Source organism: Melanerpes formicivorus, unplaced genomic scaffold (assembly GCF_026170545.1).
Source record: "Melanerpes formicivorus ecotype bairdi unplaced genomic scaffold, bMelFor1.0.p_v2 SCAF_83, whole genome shotgun sequence".
Taxonomy (NCBI): domain Eukaryota; kingdom Metazoa; phylum Chordata; class Aves; order Piciformes; family Picidae; genus Melanerpes; species Melanerpes formicivorus.
In genome coordinates this window covers 965,229-987,404 of record NW_027142435.1, presented here as the reverse complement: position 1 = coordinate 987,404, position 22,176 = coordinate 965,229, and the positions used below count along the sequence as shown (strand labels likewise).

Genomic DNA, 22,176 nt, shown 5'->3' with positions numbered 1-22,176 from the left:
TCGCGCTCCGCCAGCGCCACCTACCGAGCTGGCCCGGGAGGACACCCAGCCCCCCTCCGCCAGAGCCGGTGGGGACCCCCCTGGAGACGGGCCAGGGGGTGTAGGGGGCTACCCTTATCCCCAGGACCCTACAAAGGCCGGGGGGGGAGGCTGCTGGAGGTGCGGAGCGGGGGTCGAGCAGCGGGGGGGGGAATTGTGGAGAATGGGACCCCCGGGGGTGCTGGGCTAGGGGTGCTGCTTGGGTTGGGGTGGGGGGCTGCAGGGTGCTGCATTCACCCGCGCTGGGGAAGGAGGCTGCGGGGGGAAGCCGGGCGGTCCCCCCACGCCGCCACCGGCACCGGGGAGGCGGGGCGGGGCGGGGCGGGGCTGGGGGCGGTCCCGGGAAGCATTTCCGCTGCTTCCTGCACCGGGAAGGTGGTGAGCGAGGGGGGTCCGACGGGAGCGGAATGGGGGTGGTGGGGGCGCTACCGACGGTCCCAGCGCTTCTCAGGCATCCTCGGTGTTGCTCCGGGGTCCCCAGGGCAGCTCAGGGGTCCCCAGGGCAGCTCAGGGGTCCCAGGTGATGTTCGGGGAGTCCCCGGTGCCGCTCGGTGGTCCCCGGTGCCCCCCTGCTGCCGCCCCTGGCTGCCCTCCCTCTCTCCGCAGGCAGCGATGCCTCTGGAGCCGCTGATCTGTGCCGGGACGGCCACGCGGTGAGTCCCTGCCCGCCCCGGGGGCCCGGGGGGCAGCGAGGTGCCCGCCCCGGGGGCCCGGGGGGCAGCGAGGTGCTCGCCCCGGGGGCCCGGGGGGCAGCGAGGTGCCCGCCCCGGGGGCCCGGGGGGCAGCGAGGTGCCCGCCCCGGGGCTGAGGCCGTCCCCACGGGCGGCGTCCCGCGGCGCTGTCCCTGTCCCCGCAGGGTGAGCTCCGTGCTGAACCGGGACGGGAAGCGCTTCGGGAAGCAGCACATGTTCGACGCCAGCGAGGAGACCTGCTGGAACTCCGACCAGGTCAGGGGACAGGGGGCACGGGGGGCGGGGGGGGCGGGGGCCAGGAGCTGTGCCACAGCCCCGCTGCCCCCCCCTGCCCGCAGGGCACGTCGCAGTGGGTGGCTCTGGAGTTCCCCAGCAGCGTCAAGGTCTCGCAGCTCCACCTCCAGTTCCAGGGCGGATTCTCCAGCCGGCTGTGCACGCTGGAAGGTGAGGAGCTGGGCTGGGGCCACGGCAGGAGGCTTCCCCTGCCTCAGTTTACCTGCACCCACAACCTGAGAGAAAGGCTGAGGCCCTGGGCTGGAGCAGGAGGGATGTGCCCTCCCTGGAGCTGTTCAGGGCCAGGCTGGGTGAGGCCCTGAGCAGCCTGGGCCGGGGGGAGGGGTCCCTGCCCCTGGCAGGGGGCTGGAGCTGGCTGAGCTTCAAGGTTCCTTCCAACCCAACCCATTCCATGGCTCTTTGGCTAGCAAGGCCCTGGGGGTCTCCAGCAGGTTTGGGGTGCAGGCAGGTCCATCCCATGGAGCTCTGCTCCCAGCCCTGGGGTCTTGGGGCAGCCACCAGAGGCTCCCCCAGCACTGCAGCCCTCCTGCAGCTGCCTCCACGCTCCCCAGGCTGCAGAGCAGGTGAGGAGCTGGTGAAGATCTCACACCTCTACCCTGAGGACACCAATGCCATGCAGATATCCTTTGCTGGGGCCTGGGCTGGGGGTCCAGAGCTGGGGGTGGAGGGGCAGGGGGGTGGTGGCAGAGCTGTGATTTGAGCTTTGCCACCACCAAAGGGAGGTGAAGCAAACCCAGAGGTCCAGCAGGGTCTGAGCCCCACCTGGGCCCTCTTGGAGCAGGTCCCCCCCCGTGTCATGGTGCCCCCCCCCCCGTGTCATGGTGCCCCCCCCCCCGTGTCATGGTGCCCCCCCCCGTGTCATGGTGCCCCCCCCCTGCCTGCTTTGCTCCTTGATGGGCCCCCCACAGATTCCAGCTGGAGGAGACAGTGCTGGACAAGCTGAAGATCACCTTTGAGAGCAGCACTGACTTCTTTGGCAGGATTGTGCTCTACCACCTGGGCCTGCTGGGGGAGAAGCTCTAAGGCAGCAGCAAGGGACAGTGCTGGGGAGGACACTGCCCCATCCCCTGTGTACCCCCCTGGAGAGGGGCAACAGCCCAGCCAACCCTGCCAGCAGCACCAGAGTGCACCCCAAGGCACCAAGAGGGGACCCCCAGCCCGGGGGAGGGCAGTGACAGAGGGACACAAGATCCAGGAGCTGCTTCCAAGCCTCTGGTGGGACACAGCCTGTGGCAGCAGCAATAAATGATGCCCTGATGCCCTCCCTGGTGCCCTCCCTGCTTCCTGGCTGCCCCCTGGGGGAGTGGCACCTCAGGACTGTGCCTCCCAGGGCTTGCCCTGGCTGTGCAGCTGGAGCAGCAGCAGTGTCCTCTCCCTGTGCTGTGCCTTCTGGCTGGCTCCCACCCTTCCTAACCCCTCCCCTGGACCTCCTGGAGTGGCTTTTTGTGCCCTCACAGGGTTTGGAACAGGAGGGGAGCACTGGGCTGGACCATGCTGTGCCCTGCTGCCAGGGGGATGCCTGCTGCTGGGTTTCCCTCCTGCCTCTGGATGCTTCCCTGGCCGTGTGCTGGGAGGCCCTGGCACCTTTCTGGGCATAAGAGAGAACTTCCCTCTCCCCTGAGCTCTGTGGAGGAGCACCAGGGCCCTGGGGAGGGGGGGGAAGGCTTTGAGAGGTTGGTTGGCCCAGGAGCTGGTGCTGGGCACTGGCACTGGACAGGGCTGCAGGAGGCTGCTTCAGAGTTTACTTCCAACAGTGCAGCACCTGGCTGCCCACACAGGAGCCCAGGCAGGGCCCCTGGGGGCACTGTGGCTGTGCCACCCTGCAGGAGTGGCACAGATCCACCACAGGCAGCTGGTTGCCAGCTTCCTCCACCTGCTCCTGGCTGGCAGCCTGGGGTCAGTGCCTGGTGTGGGGCAGGCTGGTCCCAGAGGAGCAGGGCTGGGCTGAGGCTGGGCTGAGGCTGGGCTGAGGCTGGGGTCACTCCAGCTTCTTGCTCTGGAACAGTTTGAGGATGTGGCTCTCAATCACCTGTTGGACTGACAGAGGGGAGAGAGGTCAGACCCAGGGAAGCCAAACCCCTGAGCCCACCCTGCTGGGGGCAGGGCTGCAGAACCTCCTTCTCCATGCCCCCAGCTCCCCAGGGCCAGCACAGCTCTGGTTTGGAGGGGGAGAGAGGCCAGCAGGAGCCTTCTTGATCCCTCTGGCTCTGCTCTCTGCCTGGCAGAGCAAGGGAGCTGCAGGAGGTGGTCAGGAGGAGCCCCAGGCAAGGCTGGAGGCTGGGAACTGCCTGGAGGTTCCCAGGCTGGGGGGGAGGGCACTTGCCTTTCTTGTGTCCCAGGGCCACAGCCAGGTCCATTGGGGTGTAGCCAGAATCTGCCTCTGTGGTCAGGTCAGCACCTCGAGCTGCAGGCAGGGCAGTGGGGGTCAGGGCAAGGCACACCCTGGGGTCCCCTCGAGGTGAGGACACCCCAGAAGTTGCCCATCCTGGCTGGGCAGCCCTCCATAGCCTGGGGGTGGGGAGGAAAGCTGAGTGCCTGCCCCCCCAGGGGCTGTCCCAGAGGTGGCTGCCAGGGGCAGGGCTGGGGGGGAGCCCCAGCTGGAGCCCAGTACCTAGCAGAGCTTCCACACACTTGACGTGGTTGCCACGCACGGCGTAGAGCAGGGGGGTGCCACCGTTCTGCAGGGGAGGGCAGCAGCTGGGGTCACTGCTGCCCGCCCCTGGCCCCTGCCCACCCACCTCCTCCTCCTGGGGGGTCTCCAGCCCACTGGCACCCCTGTGCCAGCCCCTCCTGGGTGAGGCTTGGGTGCTTTGCTCTCTGCCTGCAGCACAGTGAGCTCTGAGCTCTCATCCAGCCCAGCCCTGGGGTGCTGAGCCCAGCCCTGGGGTGCTGAGCCCAGCCCTGGGTGCTGAGCCCAGCCCTGGAGCCCTCAGCACCAGCAGGAGCAGGGCCAGAGGAGGCTACACAAAGGATCCCAGGGCTGAGCACCTCAGCTGTGAGGCCAGGCTGAGAGAGTTGGGGTGGTGCAGCCTGGGGAAGGCTCCAGGGAGACCTTCTGGTGGCCAGGGGAGATCAGAAGAGCTGGGGACAGACTCCTGAGCAGGGCCTCTGGGCACAGGACAAAGGGTGGGAGGGAGGGTGGTTTGAAACTGATAGAAGGAGATTCAGAGTGGGGAGAAAGGAGAAAGGTTTGACCCTGAGGGTGGGGAGAGCCTGGCCCAGGCTGCCCAGAGAGGCTGGGAGCTGCCCCAGGGCTGGAGCCAGCCCAGCCCAGGCTGTCTGGGGGCTGTGAGCAGCCTGCTGGTGGCTGCCAAGGTGGGAGGGGGTGACCTAGGTGAGCTCTGAAGCTGCTGGTGGCACTCACCCAGTCATAGATGTTGATGTCCACATTCCTCTCCAGCAGCATGGTGACAATGTCAGTGTAGCCACCCATGCTGGCCAGGGCCAGGGCACTCTCCCTCTCCTTTGCCAGGGCATGGGGGTCAGCCCCCTGGGTGGGAGGAGGAGGAGAAGCTTCTGTGAAGGGTTCTAAAACCCAGAGAAGGAAGACTCCACAGCCCCAAAAGGCTGCCCAGAGGGCTTGTGGAGTCTTCCTTCTCTGGGGAGATTCCAACCCCACCTGGCCCCCAGGCAGAGCTCAGCTGCCAGCCCAGCAGCAGTGAGTTCCTGAGCTGCCAAGCAGCCCTGGCTGAGCACATTTGCAGGGCCCAAGTGAGCAGCCTGGCCTCAAACTGCCAATAAGCAGAGAGCTAATTACCCAAACAGTTATTGCTGGCTGCCAGACAGAGCTCTCCATGCTCCCCCCTCAGCTCCCAGCCCCAGAGCTCTCCCTGCTCCCCCCTCAGCTCCCAGCCCCAGACAGAGCTCTCCCTGCTCCCCCCTCAGCTCCCAGCCCCAGACAGAGCTCTCCCTGCTCCCCCCTCAGCTCCCAGCCCCAGACAGAGCTCTCCCTGCCCCTGCCTCAGCTCCCAGCCCCAGACAGAGCTCTCCCTGCCCCTGCCTCAGCTCCCAGCCCCAGACAGAGCTCTCCCTGCCCCTGCCTCAGCTCCCAGCCCCAGACAGAGCTCTCCCTGCCCCTGCCTCAGCTCCCAGCCCCAGACAGAGCTCTCCCTGCTCCCCCCTCAGCTCCAGCCCCAGACAGAGCTCTCCCTGCCCCTGCCTCAGCTCCCAGCCCCAGAGAGAGCTCTCCCTGCTCCCCCCTCAGCTCCCAGCCCCAGACAGAGCTCTCCCTGCCCCTGCCTCAGCTCCCAGCCCCAGACAGAGCTCTCCCTGCCCCTGCCTCAGCTCCCAGCCCCAGAGAGAGCTCTCCCTGCTCCCCCCTCAGCTCCCAGCCCCAGACAGAGCTCTCCCTGCCCCTGCCTCAGCTCCCAGCCCCAGACAGAGCTCTCCCTGCCCCTGCCTCAGCTCCCAGCCCCAGAGAGAGCTCTCCCTGCTCCCCCCTCAGCTCCCAGCCCCAGACAGAGCTCTCCCTGCCCCTGCCTCAGCTCCCAGCCCCAGACAGAGCTCTCCCTGCTCCCCCCTCAGCTCCCAGCCCCAGACAGAGCTCTCCCTGCCCCTGCCTCAGCTCCCAGCCCCAGACAGAGCTCTCCCTGCTCCCCCCTCAGCTCCAGCCCCAGACAGAGCTCTCCCTGCCCCTGCCTCAGCTCCAGCCCCACAGGGAGCAGCATCCAGCAGCAGCTGAGCTGTCAGCACTCTGCAAATGTGTCCTGTTTGGTACCAGGGGAGTGTGGCCCAAGGATGGTGCCAGGATGGTGCTGGGCAGCCCCAGAGGTTGGAGGGGAAGTCTGCTGTCAGCAAGGTGCTGGCTGAGCCCCTGGCCTCACCCACTCCAGCAGGTGCCGCACGGTCTCGATCTCGCCGAAGGCTGCAGCCCACAGCAGGGGAGTGAAGCCTCTCTCATCAGCCTTGTTCACCAGGTTCTCACCTGCACCAGCGGGGGGGGACCCCTTCAACAGCCACAGCAAGGCCCCTCCGCTCCCCCTGCTCCCAGCAAAGCAGCAGGGGCTGGGAGCCTGAGGCAAGGGCTTCCCAAAGGTCCCTGCGTGGCCCGGGAGGGAGCCAAGGGTCTGGGGGGGAGGGAGCCAAGGGTCTGGGGGGGAGGGAGCCAAGGGTCTGGGGGGGAGGGAGCCAAGGGTCTGGGGGGGAGGGAGCCAGGGGTCTGGGGGGGAGGGAGCCAAGGGTCTGGGGGGGAGGGAGCCAGGGGCCCAGGGGAGGGAGCCAAGGGTCGGGGGGGGGGGGGGGTGGGGAGCCAAGGGCCCTGGGGGTGGGGGAGCCAGGGGCCCAGGGAGAGGGGGAGCCCCAGGGTACCTTTCCGAAGGTGCTCCTCGAGCTGGCTGAGCTCCCCCTGGGCAGCCAGCTGGTGGATGGAGAGTGCTGGGGGGGAGGAAGAAGTCAGTGGAAAAGGCCTCCAGGGTCACTGAGTCCAGCTGCTGGCCCAGCACCACCATGGCCATCAAACCACATCCACACAGCTCCTGCACACCTCCAGGGCTGGGGATTCAGCCTCCCCCCTGGGCAGCCTGGGCCAGGCTGTGAGAACTCTGCCAGGGAAGAAGTTTCTCCTCATGGCCAACCTGAACCTCCCCTGGGGCAGCCTGAGGCCATTGCCTCTCATCCTGTTCCTTGGGAGCAGAGCCCAACCCCACCTGGCTGCAGCCTCCTCTCCTCCAGGCTGAGCAGCCCCAGAGCTCCCTCAGCTGCTCCTCCCTAGCCCTCTTCTCCAGACCCTTCCCCAGCTCCATTGCCCTTCTCTGGACCTGCTCCAGCCCCTCCATGTCCTCCTGGGAGTGAGCAGCCCAAAACTGAGCCCAGGATCCAAAGTGCAGCCTCCCATTGATGCAGAAACCTTCCCCAGCTCAGCACCCACTGCCTGCAGGGGCCTGGGGGGCTGCAGGTCTGGGACCAGCACCCAGCTGAACCCCAAAACCTCAGATGGTTAACCCAACCTCCTGCTGTACAGCAGTGAGTGCTGAGAGCAGCAGCACAAGGAGCAGCTTGAGAGACCCTCCCAGTGGGCACTGAGCAGCGTGGCAGCAGGAGAGGGATGGAGGCTCCCATCCTGCTGTCCCTCTGCACCCCAAGTGCACCCCACAGAGAGGCAGGGCCTAAGGTACTCACTGTCCAGCGTGGCTGGCAGGGCTGAGACCTCATTCCCTCGCTGCCTGTTGGTCAGAGTGTTGGAGTGCTTCAGGGGGAAGCCTGCCCCAGGGAGAGCAGACACTCAGGGCACTGCTCTGTGCACAAGGAGCAGCCACACTGAGCTGAGGCCAAGAGCCTGAGCAGAGCTCAGCTCTCCTGCACCCGTTCTGAGGAGTCCCCCCCCTGCCCCCAGGGGAAAAGGACTGATTCCTGCAACAGAAGGAATTGTTGCCTCGCAGGTAAAGAGGCTGGGGGCTGAGGGTTGAGCAAGAGCTGAGCAGAGAAGACAAACCAGCCCAAAACAGCTGCCCAAGGAGGAGCAGAGCCCCTCTGGGGCACCACAGCAGTCAGGGGCCTGGCACTGAGGGCATAACTGCACAGAGGCAGTGCAGAGGACAGCTTGGGGGAGGCACTGGAGGTCAGCCTCCTGTTTCCCACCCTTGAGGAGCTCCACTTGGACATCTCAGAGTGTTCCCCACAAGTCATTCAAGGGTTAATGAGAGGGGGAGGGTTTGGCAGCATGGAGCTGCATCCACCTCTGGCTGCTGGCACAAGGCAGCACCAGGCTGTGGCTTTGGGCTTGGCCTTGCCCCTGGTGGGGGAGACCAGCAGCACAAAAAGACCTTTCTGGAGCTGCTTTCCTGGGGTGAGAGCCCGAGGTGAGCTCTGCCTGCCTCCCAGCAGGGCTGCACCACTCACTGTCCAGCACCGAGGGCTGGCTGCTCCTCTGCCTGTCCGCCGAGGGCGCTGCTCCCGAGGCTGCTCCCGAGGCTGCTCCCCCTGCAAAGGCACCGCAGCCCTCAGGGCTCTCTGCTGTGCCTGCTGGGGAGCAGGGGCTGGGCTCCCCCCGGGGCACAGCCAGAGCCGGCCAGCAGCCCCTGCAGCCCGAGCCCGGGGCAGGACGAGCCCGGGGCAGGACGAGCCCGGGGCAGGACGAGCCCGGGGCAGGAGCTGGAGCCCAGCCCCGTCTGTGCTCCCCCTTGGGCCTCCCCCCTTGGGCCCCCCAGCACTCACTGTCGCCAGGCTCCACGCCTGGCACATCCTGGTCCCGCCGCAGGCAGCCCGGGGGGGCACTGCTGTCCCCTGCGTCCCTGCCCCCAGCCAGCTCCTCTGTGCCTGCTGCTGCCTCACCTCCACTCTCAGCCCCCTCGGGGAGCTCCTGCGTGTCCTCACGGTTTGGGGGGGTCTCCACGGGACGAGTGGCTGCTTCCTCACCTTCCATGGGGCAGCTGCCACGAAACGAGGTGTTGGAGGGGAGGGAAGTGCAGACCTCTCCCAGGACAGAGAGGGAAGCAGGGGGGAGGCGCCCAGCACCAAGCGCTTGTGGCTCCCAAACTCCTCCACGCTGGAAGCGGAGTTTGGGGTCCCCTTTGCCCCCTCCGCGCAAAAGCTTCCATCATGGGAGGGCTGTGGAGCCGCACTGGGACCACCGCGAGCACGACCGAGCGCGGCTGGATGAGGGGGAACAGCCCCAGCCCCCCGGAGCTCCCCCGCCCCCGAGCCGCTCCCAGCCACCCCTGCCCGCCTCGGCACTCCCGGGATGACCGATGTTCAACCCCGGCCCCCCCCGGCACCCCCCGGGCACCGAGCGTGAGCTCACCCCCAGCACCCCCCCGGCACCCCCCCCGGCACCGAGCGTGAGCTCACCCCCAGCACCCCCTGGCACCCCCCCGGGCACCGAGCGTGAGCTCCCCCCCGGCACCCCCCGGGCACCGAGCGTGGGCTCACCCCCGGCCCCCCCCTGGCACCCCCCGGGCACCGAGCGTGGGCTCACCCCCGGCCCCCCCCTGGCACCCCCCCCGGCACCGAGCGTGTGCTCACCCCCAGCACCCCCCCCGGCACCCCCCGGGCACCGAGCGTGGGCTCACCCCCAGCACCCCCCCCGGCACCCCCGGCACCGAGCGTGGGCTCACCCCCGGCACCCCCTGGCACCGCCCCGGGCACCGAGCGTGGGCTCACCCCCAGCACCCCCTGGTACCCCCCCCGGCACCGAGCGTGAGCTCACCCCCGGCACCCCCCCCAGCACCCTCCGGGCACCGAGCGTGGGCTCACCCCCGGCCCCCCCCTGGCACCCCCCCGGCACCGAGCGTGGGCTCACCCCCGGCACCCCCTGGCACCGCCCCGGGCACCGAGCGTGGGCTCACCCCCAGCACCCCCCCGGCCCCCCCCCCGGCACCGAGCGTGAGCTCACCCCCGGCACCCCCCAGCGCACGGCCGCCTCCTGCCCCAGCACTTCCCCTTCCTCCGGGCTCAGCCGTGCTGCTGGGGGTTGCCCGAGGGGGATGGGGGGCACGGGGCGGGGGTCGTCCCCGCTCAGCCCAGCTGCTCCTGCCCGCTGCCGGCGGGGGGGGGGGGGGCAGGGGGAGGCGGAAAGCCAAGCACCACAGCGACAGTCCGCGGCGTGGGACGGCGGCAGGGCGGCCATGGAGCACCAAGTCCCCACGGGCGGGGTGGGGGTCCCCGAGAACCAACCTCCCTCCATTTGTCCTCGTCCCGCACGGAGCTCCACGTTCCGCGCCGGCGGCGAGCGGCTCCGGCCGCGGCGGGGACACAGGGGCCGGAGCCCGGGGGCGCCGAGCCCGGGGGTGCCGAGCCCGGGGGCGCCGAGCCCGCGCACCTCCGGTGCCTGCCCGCGGCGTGGGCTTGACCCCGGGCCGGCGGGGGGGACAGCCCAGGGCTGGGGGGCGGTCGGTATCGGGCGCGGGGGAGCGGCAGGGGGGAACGTTGGGGCCCGGGCGGTGTTTCCAGCCGGGGCGGTTTGCGGGGGCGCCCCGCGGCGGGGCTCGGCCGGGGCCCTTTCTGCGGCGCACCGCCGGAAGCGGAAGTGGCTGCGGAGGGATGGAGGAGCCTGAGATGCAGCTGAAGGTGAAGAAAGGTAGGAGCCGCGGCGGGGCCTGGTCGCGACAGGGGCCAGGGAGTCGCGACAGGGCGCGGGCAGGGAGCCGCGGCAGGAGTCGCGAGTGGTGAGGAGGCAGAGAGCCTCCAGGCCGGGACCGGCACTGCCGGCTGGGCCAGGAGCGGCAGCCAGGCTGCTGCGCTCGGAAAGGACCCAGCGATGGGCACGGCCCCCAGCCCCCCCCGCGATGGGCACGGCCTCAGCGATGGGCACGGCCCCCAGCCCCCCCCGCGATGGGCACAGCCTCAGCGATGGGCACAGCCCCCCCCGCGATGGGCACAGCCTCAGCGATGGGCACGGCCCCCAGCCCCCCCCCAAGCGATGGGCACAGCCCCCCCCCGCGATGGGCACAGCCTCAGCGATGGGCACGGCCCCCAGCCCCCCCAAGCGAGGGGCACAGCCCCCCCCGCGATGGGCACAGCCTCAGCGATGGGCACAGCCTCAGCGATGGGCACGGCCCCCAGCCCCCCGCGATGGGCACAGCCTCAGCGATGGGCACAGCCTCAGCGATGGGCACAGCCTCAGCGATGGGCACAGCGCCCCCCCGCGGTGGGCACAGCTGAGGCTGCTCCCAGCCCTGGCTGCAGAGTGGACTCAGAGCTGCCTGGGGGGAGTTTGCTTTCGGATCCTTTGTGCCAGGCTGATGCTCCCAACCCGCTGGGGCTTTGCTTTGGCCTCTGCGCTGCTGCGCTGGGAACACAGCCAGGCCCTCCCAGCCCCAGCTGCCTGCTGCCTCTGCCTGTGCCTCCCTAACGCTGCTGGCTGTCGGTGCAGTCACAGACAAGTTCACAGAGAGCATCTACGTGCTGGCCAACGAGCCCTCCGTGGCCCTCTACCGCCTGCAGGAGCACGTCAGGAGGTCCCTGCCAGAGCTTGCCCAGCACAAGGTGAGGCTCCCCTGCCCCTGCCCCCACTCCTGGGACACAGGCACTCACCTGCCCCCACTTCACCTCCCTCGGGGGGGGAAGAAGTTGGCTGTCAGGGTGGGAGGTGCTGTGGGAGCCCTGCTGGAGGGAGCAAGGCAGACTGGAGGGGATGGAGGGGCTGGAGAAGGGGAGGTGAGGGGGGCTGGAGAAGGGGAGGTGAGGGGGGCTGGAGAAGGGGGGGGTGAGGGGGGCTGGAGAAGGGGGGGGTGAGGGGGGCTGGAGAAGGGGGGGTGAGGGGGGCTGGAGATGGGGAGGTGAGGGGGGCTGGAGAAGGGGGAGTGAGGGGGGCTGGAGATGGGGAGGTGAGGGGGGCTGGAGAAGGGGGTTGAGGGCAGCTGGAAGGGATGAGGCACATTTACCTGTGGAGAGGAACTTGAGAGCCAAGCTGTGAGGCTCTGCTCCCCCAGCTGTGAGGCTCTGCTCCCCCAGCTGTGGGGCTCTGCTCCCCCAGCTGTGGGGCTCTGCTCCCCCAGCTGTGGGGCTCTGCTCCCAGGCAGGGCAGGGATGGTGCCCCTGGACTGGGCACTGGGCTCAGGTCTGGGCTCCTCACTCCAGGCAGGACACAGAGGGGCTGGAGCAGACCCAGAGGAGGGCAAGGAGGCTGGGGAAGGGTCTGGGGGTGAGGAGCAGCTGAGGGGGCTGGGGGTGTTCAGCCTGGAGAAGAGGAGGCTGAGGGAGACCTCACTGCTCTCTGCAGCTCCCTGAGGGGAGGCTGGAGGCAGCAGGGGACAGGACAGGAGGAGCTGGCCTCAGGTGGAGGTTTGTCAGCCTCTGGGGCGAGCTCAGGCTCCAGGGAAGGCTGCAGGGCTCCAGAGCAGCTCTGCAGGCTGGGGCTTGCCTCCTGTGCTGGGGAGCTGTGTGGTGAAGCTCCCTGAGCAGGGCAGGCTTTGACAGGAGGAAGGATTCTGGAGCCAGCCCAAGCTCCTACCTCACCTCCTGCACTCCCCAGGAGGAGGCCCTTGGATTCCCTCTGGCTTGAGCAGGAGCCAGCAGAAGAGCTTAGCTGCCAGGGGAATGGCTCCTAGAGAGTGGCTGAGCTGCCTCAGGACCTCTGAACAGTTTCCTCTTGAGCTGCAACCTCAGAACTCAGCTGCCTGGGGGCTGGGGCTGGCCAGAGTGCTCCTGACAGTGCTGCCTGCCCTCCTCATCCCTTCTCCTCTCTTCCCTTCTTCCCTAGTCTGACATGCAGAGCTGGGAGGAGCAGAGCCAAGGAGCCATCTACACTGTGGAGTATGCCTGCAGGTACAGGATGGGAGGAGGAGGAGGAGGAGGAGGAGGAGGGTTGTGGTGGAGACAAAGCTGATCCTGCCAGCAGGCTGCCCAGAGAGGCTGTGGAGTCCCTGCAGAGCTCCCAACCCCCCCTGGGCACTGTGCCCCTGGGCAGGCTGCTGGGGGAGCCCTGCAGGGGCAGGGGCTGGGCTGGGCTGGGGGAGCTCCAGGCTGCTGGGGGAGCCCTGCTGGGGCAGGGGCTGGGGCTGGGGGAGCTCCAGGCTGCTGGGGGAGCCCTGCAGGGGCAGGGGCTGGGGCTGGGGGAGCTCCAGGCTGCTGGGGGAGCCCTGCAGGGGCTGGGCTGGGGCTGGGGGAGCTCCAGGCTGCTGGGGGAGCCCTGCTGGGGCAGGGGCTGGGCTGGGGGAGCTCCAGGCTGCTGGGGGAGCCCTGCAGGGGCAGGGGCTGGGCTGGGGCTGGGGGAGCTCCAGGCTGCTGGGGGAGCCCTGCTGGGGCAGGGGCTGGGCTGGGCTGGCTCCAGAGCTCCCTTCCCACCCTCCCCATGCTGGATTCCAAGATCCCTGCTGAGGAGTGCCCCAAGCCCCCCCCCAGCTCTGCTGCTCTCCCACACTGAGCCCAGAGTGTGGAGAGGCTGAAGCTGAGGTCTCTGCCCCCTGCCCTCCTCTCTTGCAGTGCCATCAAGAGCATGGCTGACAGCAGTGTGTACTTCAGGAGCATTGACAGCCTGCTGAGGCAAGCCACAGCCACCAAGGAGCAGCTGAACGCTGCCCAGGGCCGCAGGTAACCAGGGCCAGCTGGCACCTTGGCACCCATGGGTGCTGAGCAGCTCCCCAGGGGCCAGCACTGCCCCAGCAGGCAGCTGGGTGCTGGGCTGCAGGGAGGGCAGCAGAGGGGACTCTGCCCCTGGGCTCTGCTCTGCTCAGCCCTCACCTCCAGCTCTGCTCTCCCCAGCAGCAGCAGGACACAGAGCTGAGGAGTGAGGCCAGAGGAGGCCACAAGGATGCTGCCAGGGCTGGAGCAGCTCTGAGCACAGGCTGAGGGAGCTGGGGCTGTGCAGCCTGCAGGGGAGAAGGCTCCAGGGGCACCTCAGAGCTGCCTGAAGGGATCCTGCAGGAAGGCTGCAGAGAGACTTTTGCTGAGGGGGTCTGGAGCCAGGCCCAGGGGGAAGGGTTTGGAGCTGAGGCAGAGCAGGGTTGGAGTGGAGCTGAGGAAGTTCCTCAGTACCAGTGGTGAGAGCCTGGCCCAGGCTGCCCAGGGAGGCTGTGGCTGCCTCCTGCCTGGGGGTGCTCAGGGCCAGGCTGGATGAGGCCTTCAGCAGCTGAGTAGCTGAGAGCTGTCCCTGCCCATGGAGGGGAGGTTGGAGATGAGCTCTGAGCTCCCAACCCAGGGTTCTCTGTCACCATCCTGCCTGGCAGAGGCTTTGGTGGCAGCAGCCCAGTGCAGCTGTGCCCAGCAGTGCTGACTCCAGGCTGTTGTTTGGGAGCCTCCCCCTCACCTCCTGGCCTTGTTCCCTGGGAAGCAGACTCCTGGGGACAGGAGGGGAGCTGGGAAATCCTTTATTTCCTTGCCTCAAAAGGGAGGTTTGGTCTGGGAGAGCTCTCTGCTGCCTCAGAGGCATCTGGAGTCTGGTGAGGCCCTGAGCAGCCTGGGCTGGGGGCAAGTGTCCCTGCCCAGGGAGCCTGGCAGGTCCCTTCCAGCCCAGCTGCAGTGGCAGGGCAGGGAGTGATGGCTGCAGGCTGGAGCTGGGCTGAGATGAGGCAGGAGGAGGAAACTCTTCCCCAGGAGGGTGCTGAGGCCCTGGAGCAGGCTGCCCAGAGAGGCTGGGGAGGCTCCAAGCCTGTTCAGGGCCAGGCTGGATGAGGCCTGGAGCAAGCTGGGCTGGTGGGAGGGTCCCTGCCCATGGCAGGGGCTGGAGCTGGCTGATCCCTTCCACCCCAACCCATCCCTTGCAGACCTCTCCAGCAGTGTCCAAGCCTGCTGTTTGTCCTTCCTGAGGATGGGATCAGTGTGGGAGGCTGCCTGGGCAGGGGGCAGGAATTCCCAGCTGCCCATCCCTGGCAGGGGCAGCTCAGGGGACAGAGAGCCTCTGTCTGCAGAGTGCCTCTGCCTTGGCCACCTCTGCTTCAGCTCCCAGCTGTGCCCAGCTGCCTGCCAGGGTCCCTGTGCTGCCCAGCAGCATTCCTGGGGGTTTTGGTGGTGCTGTGGCTGTGAGGTTTGCTGCCTCAGCACCCAGGGGGGCTGCTGGCTGCTGCTCTGTGGCCTGGGCAGCACTCCTCAAAGGTTGCTTTGTCTGAGCTGCTCTCCTGGCAGCTTCCTCACCTCTGGGGAGTCCTTCCTGAGCTCTGCCTCTGCCTTCTCTCTCTCTCTCCTCCCAGCACTGCTGCTCCACAAGCCAAGAACCCTCCAGCCAGTTCCTGACTCCAGGCAGGCTCTGCCCATCCTCTGCTGCCTTCTCCAGCCCAGTTCTGTGTCCTCCAGCCACGGGGAGGAGTAAGAAACCAACCTCCTCCCTCTGGGAAGCTGCCACAGGCTGCTGCCTGCCTCTCTGTTCCCAGGGAGCAGCCAAATCCCTGCCCCTGGGGTGGGCACTGCCTGTGGGGAGCACTTGTGTCCCTCCCCACAGAGGGGAGCTGAGGTGGCTTTGTCCTTGCCAGCTCCTTTCAGCTGCTCCTGAGGTGGTTTGTTTTGTTTGGCTTTTTGTTTTCTCCCCTCTCTGCCTCTTGGCCACAGAAATGCCTTCAGAGGGCCTGGGGCTGGCTTGCAGTGCTCTGGAGGTGGCTCCATGGAGCTGCCATGGGCACACTTCAGCTTTGTTCCCTGCAAGGAGAGTTTTTCATCTGCCTGCCAAGGGGTTGCTGAGCTTGGATGGAGGGAGAACAAGAATAAAAAAGAGAAGAAAGAGCAAGAAAGTTCTGTTGCAGACCTTCCCCTGCTGCTGGCCTCAGGCTGGGGGGGTGGGGGGGGAGGTCTTGGAGCCTGCTGGCTCCACCTGCTTCAGAGGGCACAGAGCACAGCAGAGCTGTGCAGAGCTGAAGCCTTTCAAGTGAGGAAAGAAAGGAAACCAAAATAAAGCAACAAAAAAAGGACTTCTTCAGCCCCCCTCCAGCAGGGAGAGGCAGAGCTGTGCTGGGAGGGCACTTGGAGAGGGATGAGACAGCTCCAGCCCTCCTGGCAGCCCCAGCTCTGTTCTGCTGAGGGGTATGCCCAGGCTGCAGGGCTCAAAGCGGTGCCAGGCTGTTGGCAGAGGGGCTGGGCTGGGCTTGGGGTGGCAGGGGTCTGCCAGGGGGGCAGCACAGGAGCTGAGGGGGCAGCTGAGGCAGGGGCCTCCCCCTGCACAGCCTGCAGTGTTTCACTGTTGCTGGGTGATGAGGAGCTGGGCAGGGAGCCAGCGTGGTGCTGCCATCAGCAAGAGCTGAAGGGCCTGGGGGGGCAGGAGGCTGGGGGCAGGCCAGGGACAGGCCAAGGGGCACTGGGCACAAACTGGAGCCCAGGAGGTTCCACCTGAGCAGGAGGAGAAACTCCTTTGGTGTGAGGCTGCTGGAGGCCTGGAGCAGAGAGGCTGTGGAGTCTCCTGGTGTGCAGAGCTCCCAACCCCCCCGGGCACCGTGCCCCTGGGCAGGCTGCTGGGGGAGCCCTGCTGGGGCAGGGGGCTGCAGTGGGTGAGCTCCAGGGGCAGGAGGGGCTGGGGGCCCTGGCACGGAGTGCAGGTGAGGTCTCTTCAGCAAAAGAAGCCAAGGACACTGAGCAGGGGCTGCAGAGCCCCCAGGGGGGAGCAGAGAGGGTGGCAAAGCAGCCAGGGCCCTGCTGGGGGGAGGGAGCCTATGTTGAACTCCAGAGAGAGAGACAAACCTTGCCCCTGGCCGGGGGTGCCTGCCCCTGCCCTGGCTGAGGCGCCCAAGTGCCCCTGGCACTCACACCAGCGTGGAGTCCTTGCCTGAGGCTCCAGGCTTCCTGGCCAGGACGTTCCTCATCTCCTGGGTGACTCCGTTCCAGGGCTTGCCCTGCGCCTGCAGCAGCCCAGGCTCTGCCGCCAGCGTCCTGTGCGCCCTGGGCAGGTTGCAGCTCTCCTTCTCCCCGGAGGAGGAGAGGTTGCTGCTGGCTGCGGAGCCCAGCTGGGATCTGCGCTCCAGGAAAGGAGGGAAGGAGAACTCCCGGTGGATTTCGGGGCGGGGGCGGGCAGGGGCCACGGCCTTGTTGTTGAGGTCGCCGGCGGAGTCGCCGCCGTGCCGGGCGGAGTCGTTCTCGTAGAGGGTGTGGGAGGGCTCGGGGCGGGCGCGGCGGGAGGCTCGCAGCAGGGCGTGGGCCACCGAGAGCAGCAGCACGACGATGCCCGAGGAGAGGATGCAGGCGCTGGCGATGCCAGCCTCCAGCTCGAACAGCAGCAGCATGTAGATGGCAAGGGCTGGAAGGGGAGCACAGGACACGTCCCAGCACGGCGCAGGATGCAGCCTCCCCGACGAGGAGTCCCCCGGGAGGGACAGGGGGCGCCGGGCACAAGGCTTTCATCGGCTGGGCTGGGCTGGAAGGGGCCTTCAAGATCAGCCAGTTCCAGCCCCCCTGCCGTGGGCAGGGACACCTCCCACCGGAGCAGGTTCCTCACAGCCACATCCAGCCTGGCCTTGAGCACTGCCAGGCCTGGAGCCTCCACAACTTCCCTGGGCAGCCTGTGCCAGTGCCTCAGCACCCTCCTGGGGAAGAGTTTCTTCCTTGTGCCTCATCTAAAGGGAGCTGCTGGGGACATTCCCCTCGGACTCCAGAAGAAAATGTTCCCATGGGACTCTTCCTGAGACTGGGAAGTGGTGGGAACTGGGACTGGGAACTCCCCCTCCACTGGGCAGTTTGAAGTCTCAGCTTGCCAGGGTGCTGGGGCAGCTCCTCTCAGCTCCACCATCAGCTTGGGTGGAGCAGATGATCCTTGGGGTCACTTCCAACCTGGCATTCCGTGATTCTGAGCAACCAGAAGGACCAAAGCCTTGCTTTAGACCTGCAAACCTGAGGCCATCTGAGGGTCTCAGCGTGGTGGAGGTTGGAAGGGACCTCTGGAGATGCTCCAGTCCCACCCCCTGCGAACAGAGTACCTCTGGAGCAGGCTGCAGCCTGCTGGAGAAGGTTCATGCAAACCAAACCTGATGCTGAAGGAGAACCTCAGCAGCTCCCCAGCAGCCAGCAGAGGGTGGATGGTTTGGCTTGTGAGAGCACTGCCCAGGCTGGGCTGGGGAGGGGGGAGAGGGGAACTTGCCTGTGAGGTAGACTGAGACCCCGCAGCAGAAGAGGCCGATGGCAGCGTGGCGAACGGCTCTGCTGTCCAGGAGGAACCAATCTGCCCTGCAAGTGGCAGAGAAAGGCAACCTCTGTGAGGCCTCCTGCTCCTGGGCTCACACAGCAGCAGCACCAACGCTCTGGCCCCTGCTGAGGGCTGGCTTCGAGCAGAGGAGAGCTTCAGAGCCAGGCCTCCAGCCCAGAGAGCTCTGCTCAGCTTGGGAGCTCTCTGCTGCGGTCTCCCAGCTCTGCAGCAGAAGGGTTGGAGATCACTTCACATTCCCAGCCCTTCCTGCTGGGATAGGGGCAGGAGCTCAGGAAAAACAAAGGGCTGGAGGCTCTTTGCAGGTGATTTGCAAGCCCTGAAGAGCAAAAGGAACACAACTGAGGCTCAAGCCCAATCTCCTCCCTCCAGAAAGAACAAGGGAGGTGCTGGGCACTGAATGGAGCAAGGTCAGGTTCTCTCCTCACCCTTGGGCTTGGATTTCTGTGCTCAGCTCAGGTTACAAATCTTTTGTCTGCAAGGGGCTTAGTCCTTGAATTGTGCTTCCAACATGTCAAAAGCTCAGCTCCTTCCCAGCAGGGCCTTTGTTCCCCACCCAGCACCGGCCTGCTGCGGGCACTTTCCACCCACAGGCTCTTCCCTAAGCCACCAGCAGCTCTCCTTGGGCGTCCTGGGAGCCAAATTGACCTGGCAAACCTCAGCCCTCGCTGGGCTTTGGAGGCTGCTGGCACCAGAGGATGCTTCTGCTCACTGGGAGGGCAGGATGTGGTCATGTGGGGACACAGCAGAGGGTGGCCAAGGTGGAGGTTAGCAGATAGGTGAGCAGGGGGTTGGGAACGTGAGTGCCGGGAGAGAAGCTCCTGCTGCTGCAGGGAGTGAACTCAGCAGCTGAGGATGCTGTGCCCCCACACCTCCCAGAGCATGGCCTGGCCCCCTCCCCTCCTCCCGGGCTGGGTTTGTCGTTGCCGGAGCCGTTAATGGAGCCCTGGAGCCGCTCCCGCTCCTCGCCGCGGCCGGGAAGAGCAGCAGCTTTGTTTCATTAATTACCTGAGCGCGAGGGGGATTAGCAGGCAGGAGGAGGACTTTGTTTGGAGCTGGCCCGGGCTATTGAGGGCGGCTCTGAGCAGCGCAGCCCTAATCCAGTGTGACAAGCCCAACGTGGGAAAGGTCCCCGGGACGTGAGCAGGTCCCCTAATGAAATGGGCACCCGGTGGGGCCAGGCCACGAGGAGATGGCAGCCACCGGTGCCCCACGGCCCGCGGGAGAGAGGCTGTGTCCTGCCAGCATCCCCTGCCATGGGGCAGCCCCCGGAGCAGCCTCCCCTCTCCCCACAACCTCCAGGGATGGACACTCGACCACCTCCCTGTGCAGCCTGTCCCAGTCCTTGGGAACCCTCCCACCGAAGAAGTTTCTTCTAATGTCCAACCTAAAGCTCCCTCGGAGCAACCTGAGGCCATTGCTTCCCCAGCACGGAGTAAGCCTCGGGGAAGCTGAGGAGCAGCCAGGGGAAGCAGCAGCTTGGGATCCTGGGCAGAAGGAGACCAGCCCAGGTCCCAGAGCCCCTGCAGCAAGGCCAGCAGCAGCCTCTGGGGCTGGGCAGCAGGGCTCAGAAATGTTGTTTGGGAAGAGCTTCCCAGCAGGGGCTGCAGCTGGGCAGGGCTGGTGGCTCTGCCCTTGAACAGGAGGCTGCCCCACGCCTGGCACTGCCAGCTCCCTGCCTGTGACTTTGCATCTGGCTCCCTGATTACTGCTGCTGCTGTTTCCCACTCAGGGCAAGTTGAACACACACAGACACACAGAATCACAGAGGCACAGACACACACCCCCAGCTTCAAAGCCCTGAGCATTTCCCTGCCCACAAACCCACCCCAGCTCTCAAGAGAAACTTCTCCAGCCCAGAGGAACTTCTTTGCTGTCACAGGTTGCCAGCAGAAACCAAACTGCCACCAAAGAAGGAGAGCAAAGTTTGCTGTGAGGATCTTTGTGTCCTGAGAAACCTTTTGTTGTCCTTCATTAGCTGAGTGCTGGCTTCGCTTGGAGGATGCTGAGAGGAGCTGCTGCTGCTCCCTGCTGAGCTGCAGCCACCCTGCTCCAGGCAGAGCTGGGGGCATTGATTGGGGTTGTCTAATTAGGGACAAGAGGAGCTGCTGAGACAGTATCACTGCCTCTTCAATTGGGTTTAGGCTTGAAGTCAGAGCGGTGTGGTCCCAAAACTGGCCCCATGGTGTGAGCTACACAGAGGGATCTCCATGTGCAGACCTCTTGGCACCGAGATGCTTCTGCATCTGACTGTTCTCAAGTTGGTTTTGGTTTGCTTTCAACCCAGGACGCTGGGGAAGAGGAACCAGCCCAGGTGGCCATGGGGGAAGGAGAGAGGAATTGCTTTGGGAATAGAATCACAGAGTGGATTTTGTTTGGGTTGGAGAAGCCCTTTCAGATCCTCTACTCCAACCATTCTCTAACCATCGAGGCTGGGGCTGAGCCCTGGCCCTCAGCACCACAGCTCTGGGGCTCTGAAACACCTCCAAGGGTGGGGGTTCAGCCACCTCCTGGGCAGCCTGGCCAGTTGTTGAAAGCCCTTCCAGGGAAGAAGTTTCTTCTAATGTCCAACCTAAACCTCCCCTGGGGCAGCTTGAGGCCACTTCCTCTCATCCTGTCACTTGTTCCTTGGGAGAGGAGTCCAACCCTGACCTGGGTCTCAGGGAGCTGCAGAGAGCAATGAGGTCTTCCTCAGCCTCCTCTTCTCCAGGCTGAACACCCCCAGCTCCCTCAGCTGCTCCTCCCCAGCCCTGCTCTCCTCAGCTTCATTACCCTTCTCTGGACCTGCTCCAGCCCCTCCATGTCCTCCTTGAAGTGAGGATCCCAAAACTGAACCCAGGATTCGAGGTGTGGCCTCCCCAGTGCTGAGTCCAGAGGGACAATCCCTGCCCTGGTCCTGCTGCCCACAGTGTTGCTGGCACAGCCCAGGAGCAGCAGGTGCCTGCTGGTGCTAATCATTAAGTCAACACATGTCGGTGGTTAATGGCCCCAGACCTGAGGGCTCTGTGCTCACCTGGCAGCCACCCCAAGAGCCCATCCTGCCAAGGGACAAACTTGCTGGGCACCATGGCCAGGCCCAGCACAACTTTCCTGCTTGGCCCCAGAGCTGGGCTGGGCTGGCAGGGCTGGTGTGACCCCACAGGCTCCTATACCCCCCGAGAGGGACCATAGTGATGCCACCCTGCACAGCACCCCACTGTCCCTGCTTCCCCCCAGCACCTTGCTGCCCAAGACTCCTCTGAGCATCCCTGGGGCTCCAGAACCCCCTGCACCCCCTGCACCCCAGTGCCCACCATGACTCCCTGCACCTTAAAGTCCTGATGCCCCCCACCTACCCTGGCACCATCAAGCCCCAGTGCCCCTATAACCCTCCTGCACCCCCAAGCCCTGGTGTCCCTCCGGCGTCCCCGCAGCTCTCACCGGTCGAGCCCGGGCCCGCGGCACAGCTCGGTGCTGAAGTAGCCGTGGAGGAGGCAGAGCAGGAGGCAGCTGACGTTGAGTACCAGGCAGAGCGCGGCCAGCACGGCCGACACCGGCAGCAGCACGGCGGCAGCAGGCTCCGGTAAAGCTCCTCTCCCCGTACCGGGACCAGAACCAGCACCGGAACCTGTGCCAGGCCTTCCCGACGGCAGCTGGAAGATGAGGCTGGAGGCGAGCAGGGCCATGGCAGCGGCCAGGGTCCCGAAGAGCAGAAGTACCGTTAGGGCTCGCTGCGGGTAGGTGGCGGGCATGGCGGGGCCGGTACCGGGAACCGTGGTCCGGGAGGGGCACCGAGAACCGGGAAATGAAGAGGCAGCAGGAACTAGGGAGGGTTCTGGGCTGGCAGACCAGCCCCGCTCCGCCGAAGTTGCGTCTGCTTTGTCCCCGGTCCACCCGCGATGGGGAGCCGGGAACCGGCACCGGGCCGGGAGCGCCGCTCGGCGCGGCGAGAGCTGCGGTCCCGTCGGAATTTCGCCTCTCTCCGCCTCTGCCCGACCAGGGAAGACCGGGGAGGACCGGGGAGGGCCGGTCCTGCCTCCCGGTACAGCCCCTCGCCGCAGGGGCCTCAGCCCGAGCGGCAGCTCCTCCGAGGCCGGGACCCCCCCACCCCAGGCTCCGCCCAGCATCCAACCCCCCGACGGGGCCCCGGGAGCCTCCTGGGGTCGGTGGGGACTTGAAGTGGGGTTGACAGAGAGACCGGGACCAGGGTGGGTCTGGGCTCGGAGCGATGGACGGAGGGACGGGAGGGTGGACGGACAGAGGGACGCTGAGGCTGCTGCGAGAGGTGGCTCCCGCCCTCCCCTCGGCTCTCCCCGGTCCCAGGCTCAGTCCTGGTTTTCCTCATCTTGGACAAACTCCTGGGATTGATCCCCCCCAGCCTAACCCAGGGAGGAGGGGACACGGCGGAGGGGACATCCTGTTGCCTCCTTCTCCCCGGGGAGAGGCACATTTGGCACCCAAAATGTTCTCAGTCTCACACGGCTGAGAAGGGACCCTCGAGGGGCTGCCGTCAGCCAGCGGCCCTCGGGGCTGTCTCCAGCTTCCCGTGGCTTATAAATATCCTGGGAAGCTGCAGCGCCTTTCCCCCTGGGGTCTGCCCTGCCAGCAGACCCTCCCTTGGGAACCGGGAGGAGTAAGGAGGATTAAGGCAGGAATATTCGCTCTGCAGATCCCCTGGTAGCT

General features: G+C 66.6%; 4 protein-coding genes across 7 annotated transcripts; 2 read left to right on the top strand and 2 right to left on the bottom strand.

The window, feature by feature from the left end:
- Positions 1 to 370: 370 nt before the first annotated feature.
- Positions 371 to 2,289, top strand: NR2C2AP (nuclear receptor 2C2 associated protein). The gene is made up of 6 exons (XM_068164901.1): positions 371 to 417; positions 646 to 692; positions 896 to 986; positions 1,070 to 1,175; positions 1,577 to 1,645; positions 1,933 to 2,289. Exons 2-6 carry the CDS (start codon positions 652 to 654, stop codon positions 2,046 to 2,048), a joined length of 423 nt encoding a protein of 140 aa, XP_068021002.1. The 5' UTR covers positions 371 to 417; positions 646 to 651; the 3' UTR covers positions 2,049 to 2,289.
- A 444-nt stretch (positions 2,290 to 2,733) lies between these two features.
- Positions 2,734 to 10,229, bottom strand: RFXANK (regulatory factor X associated ankyrin containing protein). Of its 3 annotated transcripts, none has more exons than XM_068164898.1 (10): positions 9,636 to 10,229; positions 8,178 to 8,392; positions 7,863 to 7,943; positions 7,143 to 7,223; positions 6,333 to 6,398; positions 5,849 to 5,949; positions 4,390 to 4,515; positions 3,637 to 3,703; positions 3,349 to 3,429; positions 2,734 to 3,054 (listed from the first exon to the last, which is right to left on the bottom strand). In XM_068164898.1, the coding sequence occupies exons 2-10, from the start codon at positions 8,383 to 8,385 to the stop codon at positions 3,047 to 3,049; spliced, it is 819 nt and encodes a 272-aa protein (XP_068020999.1). In that variant the 5' UTR covers positions 8,386 to 8,392; positions 9,636 to 10,229; the 3' UTR covers positions 2,734 to 3,046. The 3 variants fall into 3 exon arrangements, with proteins under 3 accessions (XP_068020999.1, XP_068020997.1, XP_068020998.1); XM_068164896.1 differs by having other exon boundaries at positions 2,735 to 3,062; XM_068164897.1 differs by lacking the exon at positions 9,636 to 10,229 and adding an exon at positions 9,355 to 9,456 and having other exon boundaries at positions 2,737 to 3,062.
- BORCS8 (BLOC-1 related complex subunit 8) lies at positions 9,939 to 15,308 on the top strand. Of its 2 annotated transcripts, none has more exons than XM_068164899.1 (5): positions 9,939 to 10,038; positions 10,762 to 10,946; positions 12,163 to 12,227; positions 12,885 to 12,992; positions 14,588 to 15,308. In XM_068164899.1, exons 1-5 carry the CDS (start codon positions 10,002 to 10,004, stop codon positions 14,628 to 14,630), a joined length of 438 nt encoding a protein of 145 aa, XP_068021000.1. In that variant the 5' UTR covers positions 9,939 to 10,001; the 3' UTR covers positions 14,631 to 15,308. The 2 variants fall into 2 exon arrangements, with proteins under 2 accessions (XP_068021000.1, XP_068021001.1); XM_068164900.1 differs by having other exon boundaries at positions 9,940 to 10,038; positions 10,834 to 10,946; positions 14,588 to 15,306.
- A 473-nt stretch (positions 15,309 to 15,781) lies between these two features.
- Positions 15,782 to 21,449, bottom strand: TMEM221 (transmembrane protein 221). Its single transcript, XM_068164895.1, has 3 exons — positions 20,935 to 21,449; positions 17,452 to 17,537; positions 15,782 to 16,614 (listed from the first exon to the last, which is right to left on the bottom strand). Exons 1-3 carry the CDS (start codon positions 21,243 to 21,245, stop codon positions 16,124 to 16,126), a joined length of 888 nt encoding a protein of 295 aa, XP_068020996.1. The 5' UTR covers positions 21,246 to 21,449; the 3' UTR covers positions 15,782 to 16,123.
- Positions 21,450 to 22,176: the final 727 nt, after the last annotated feature.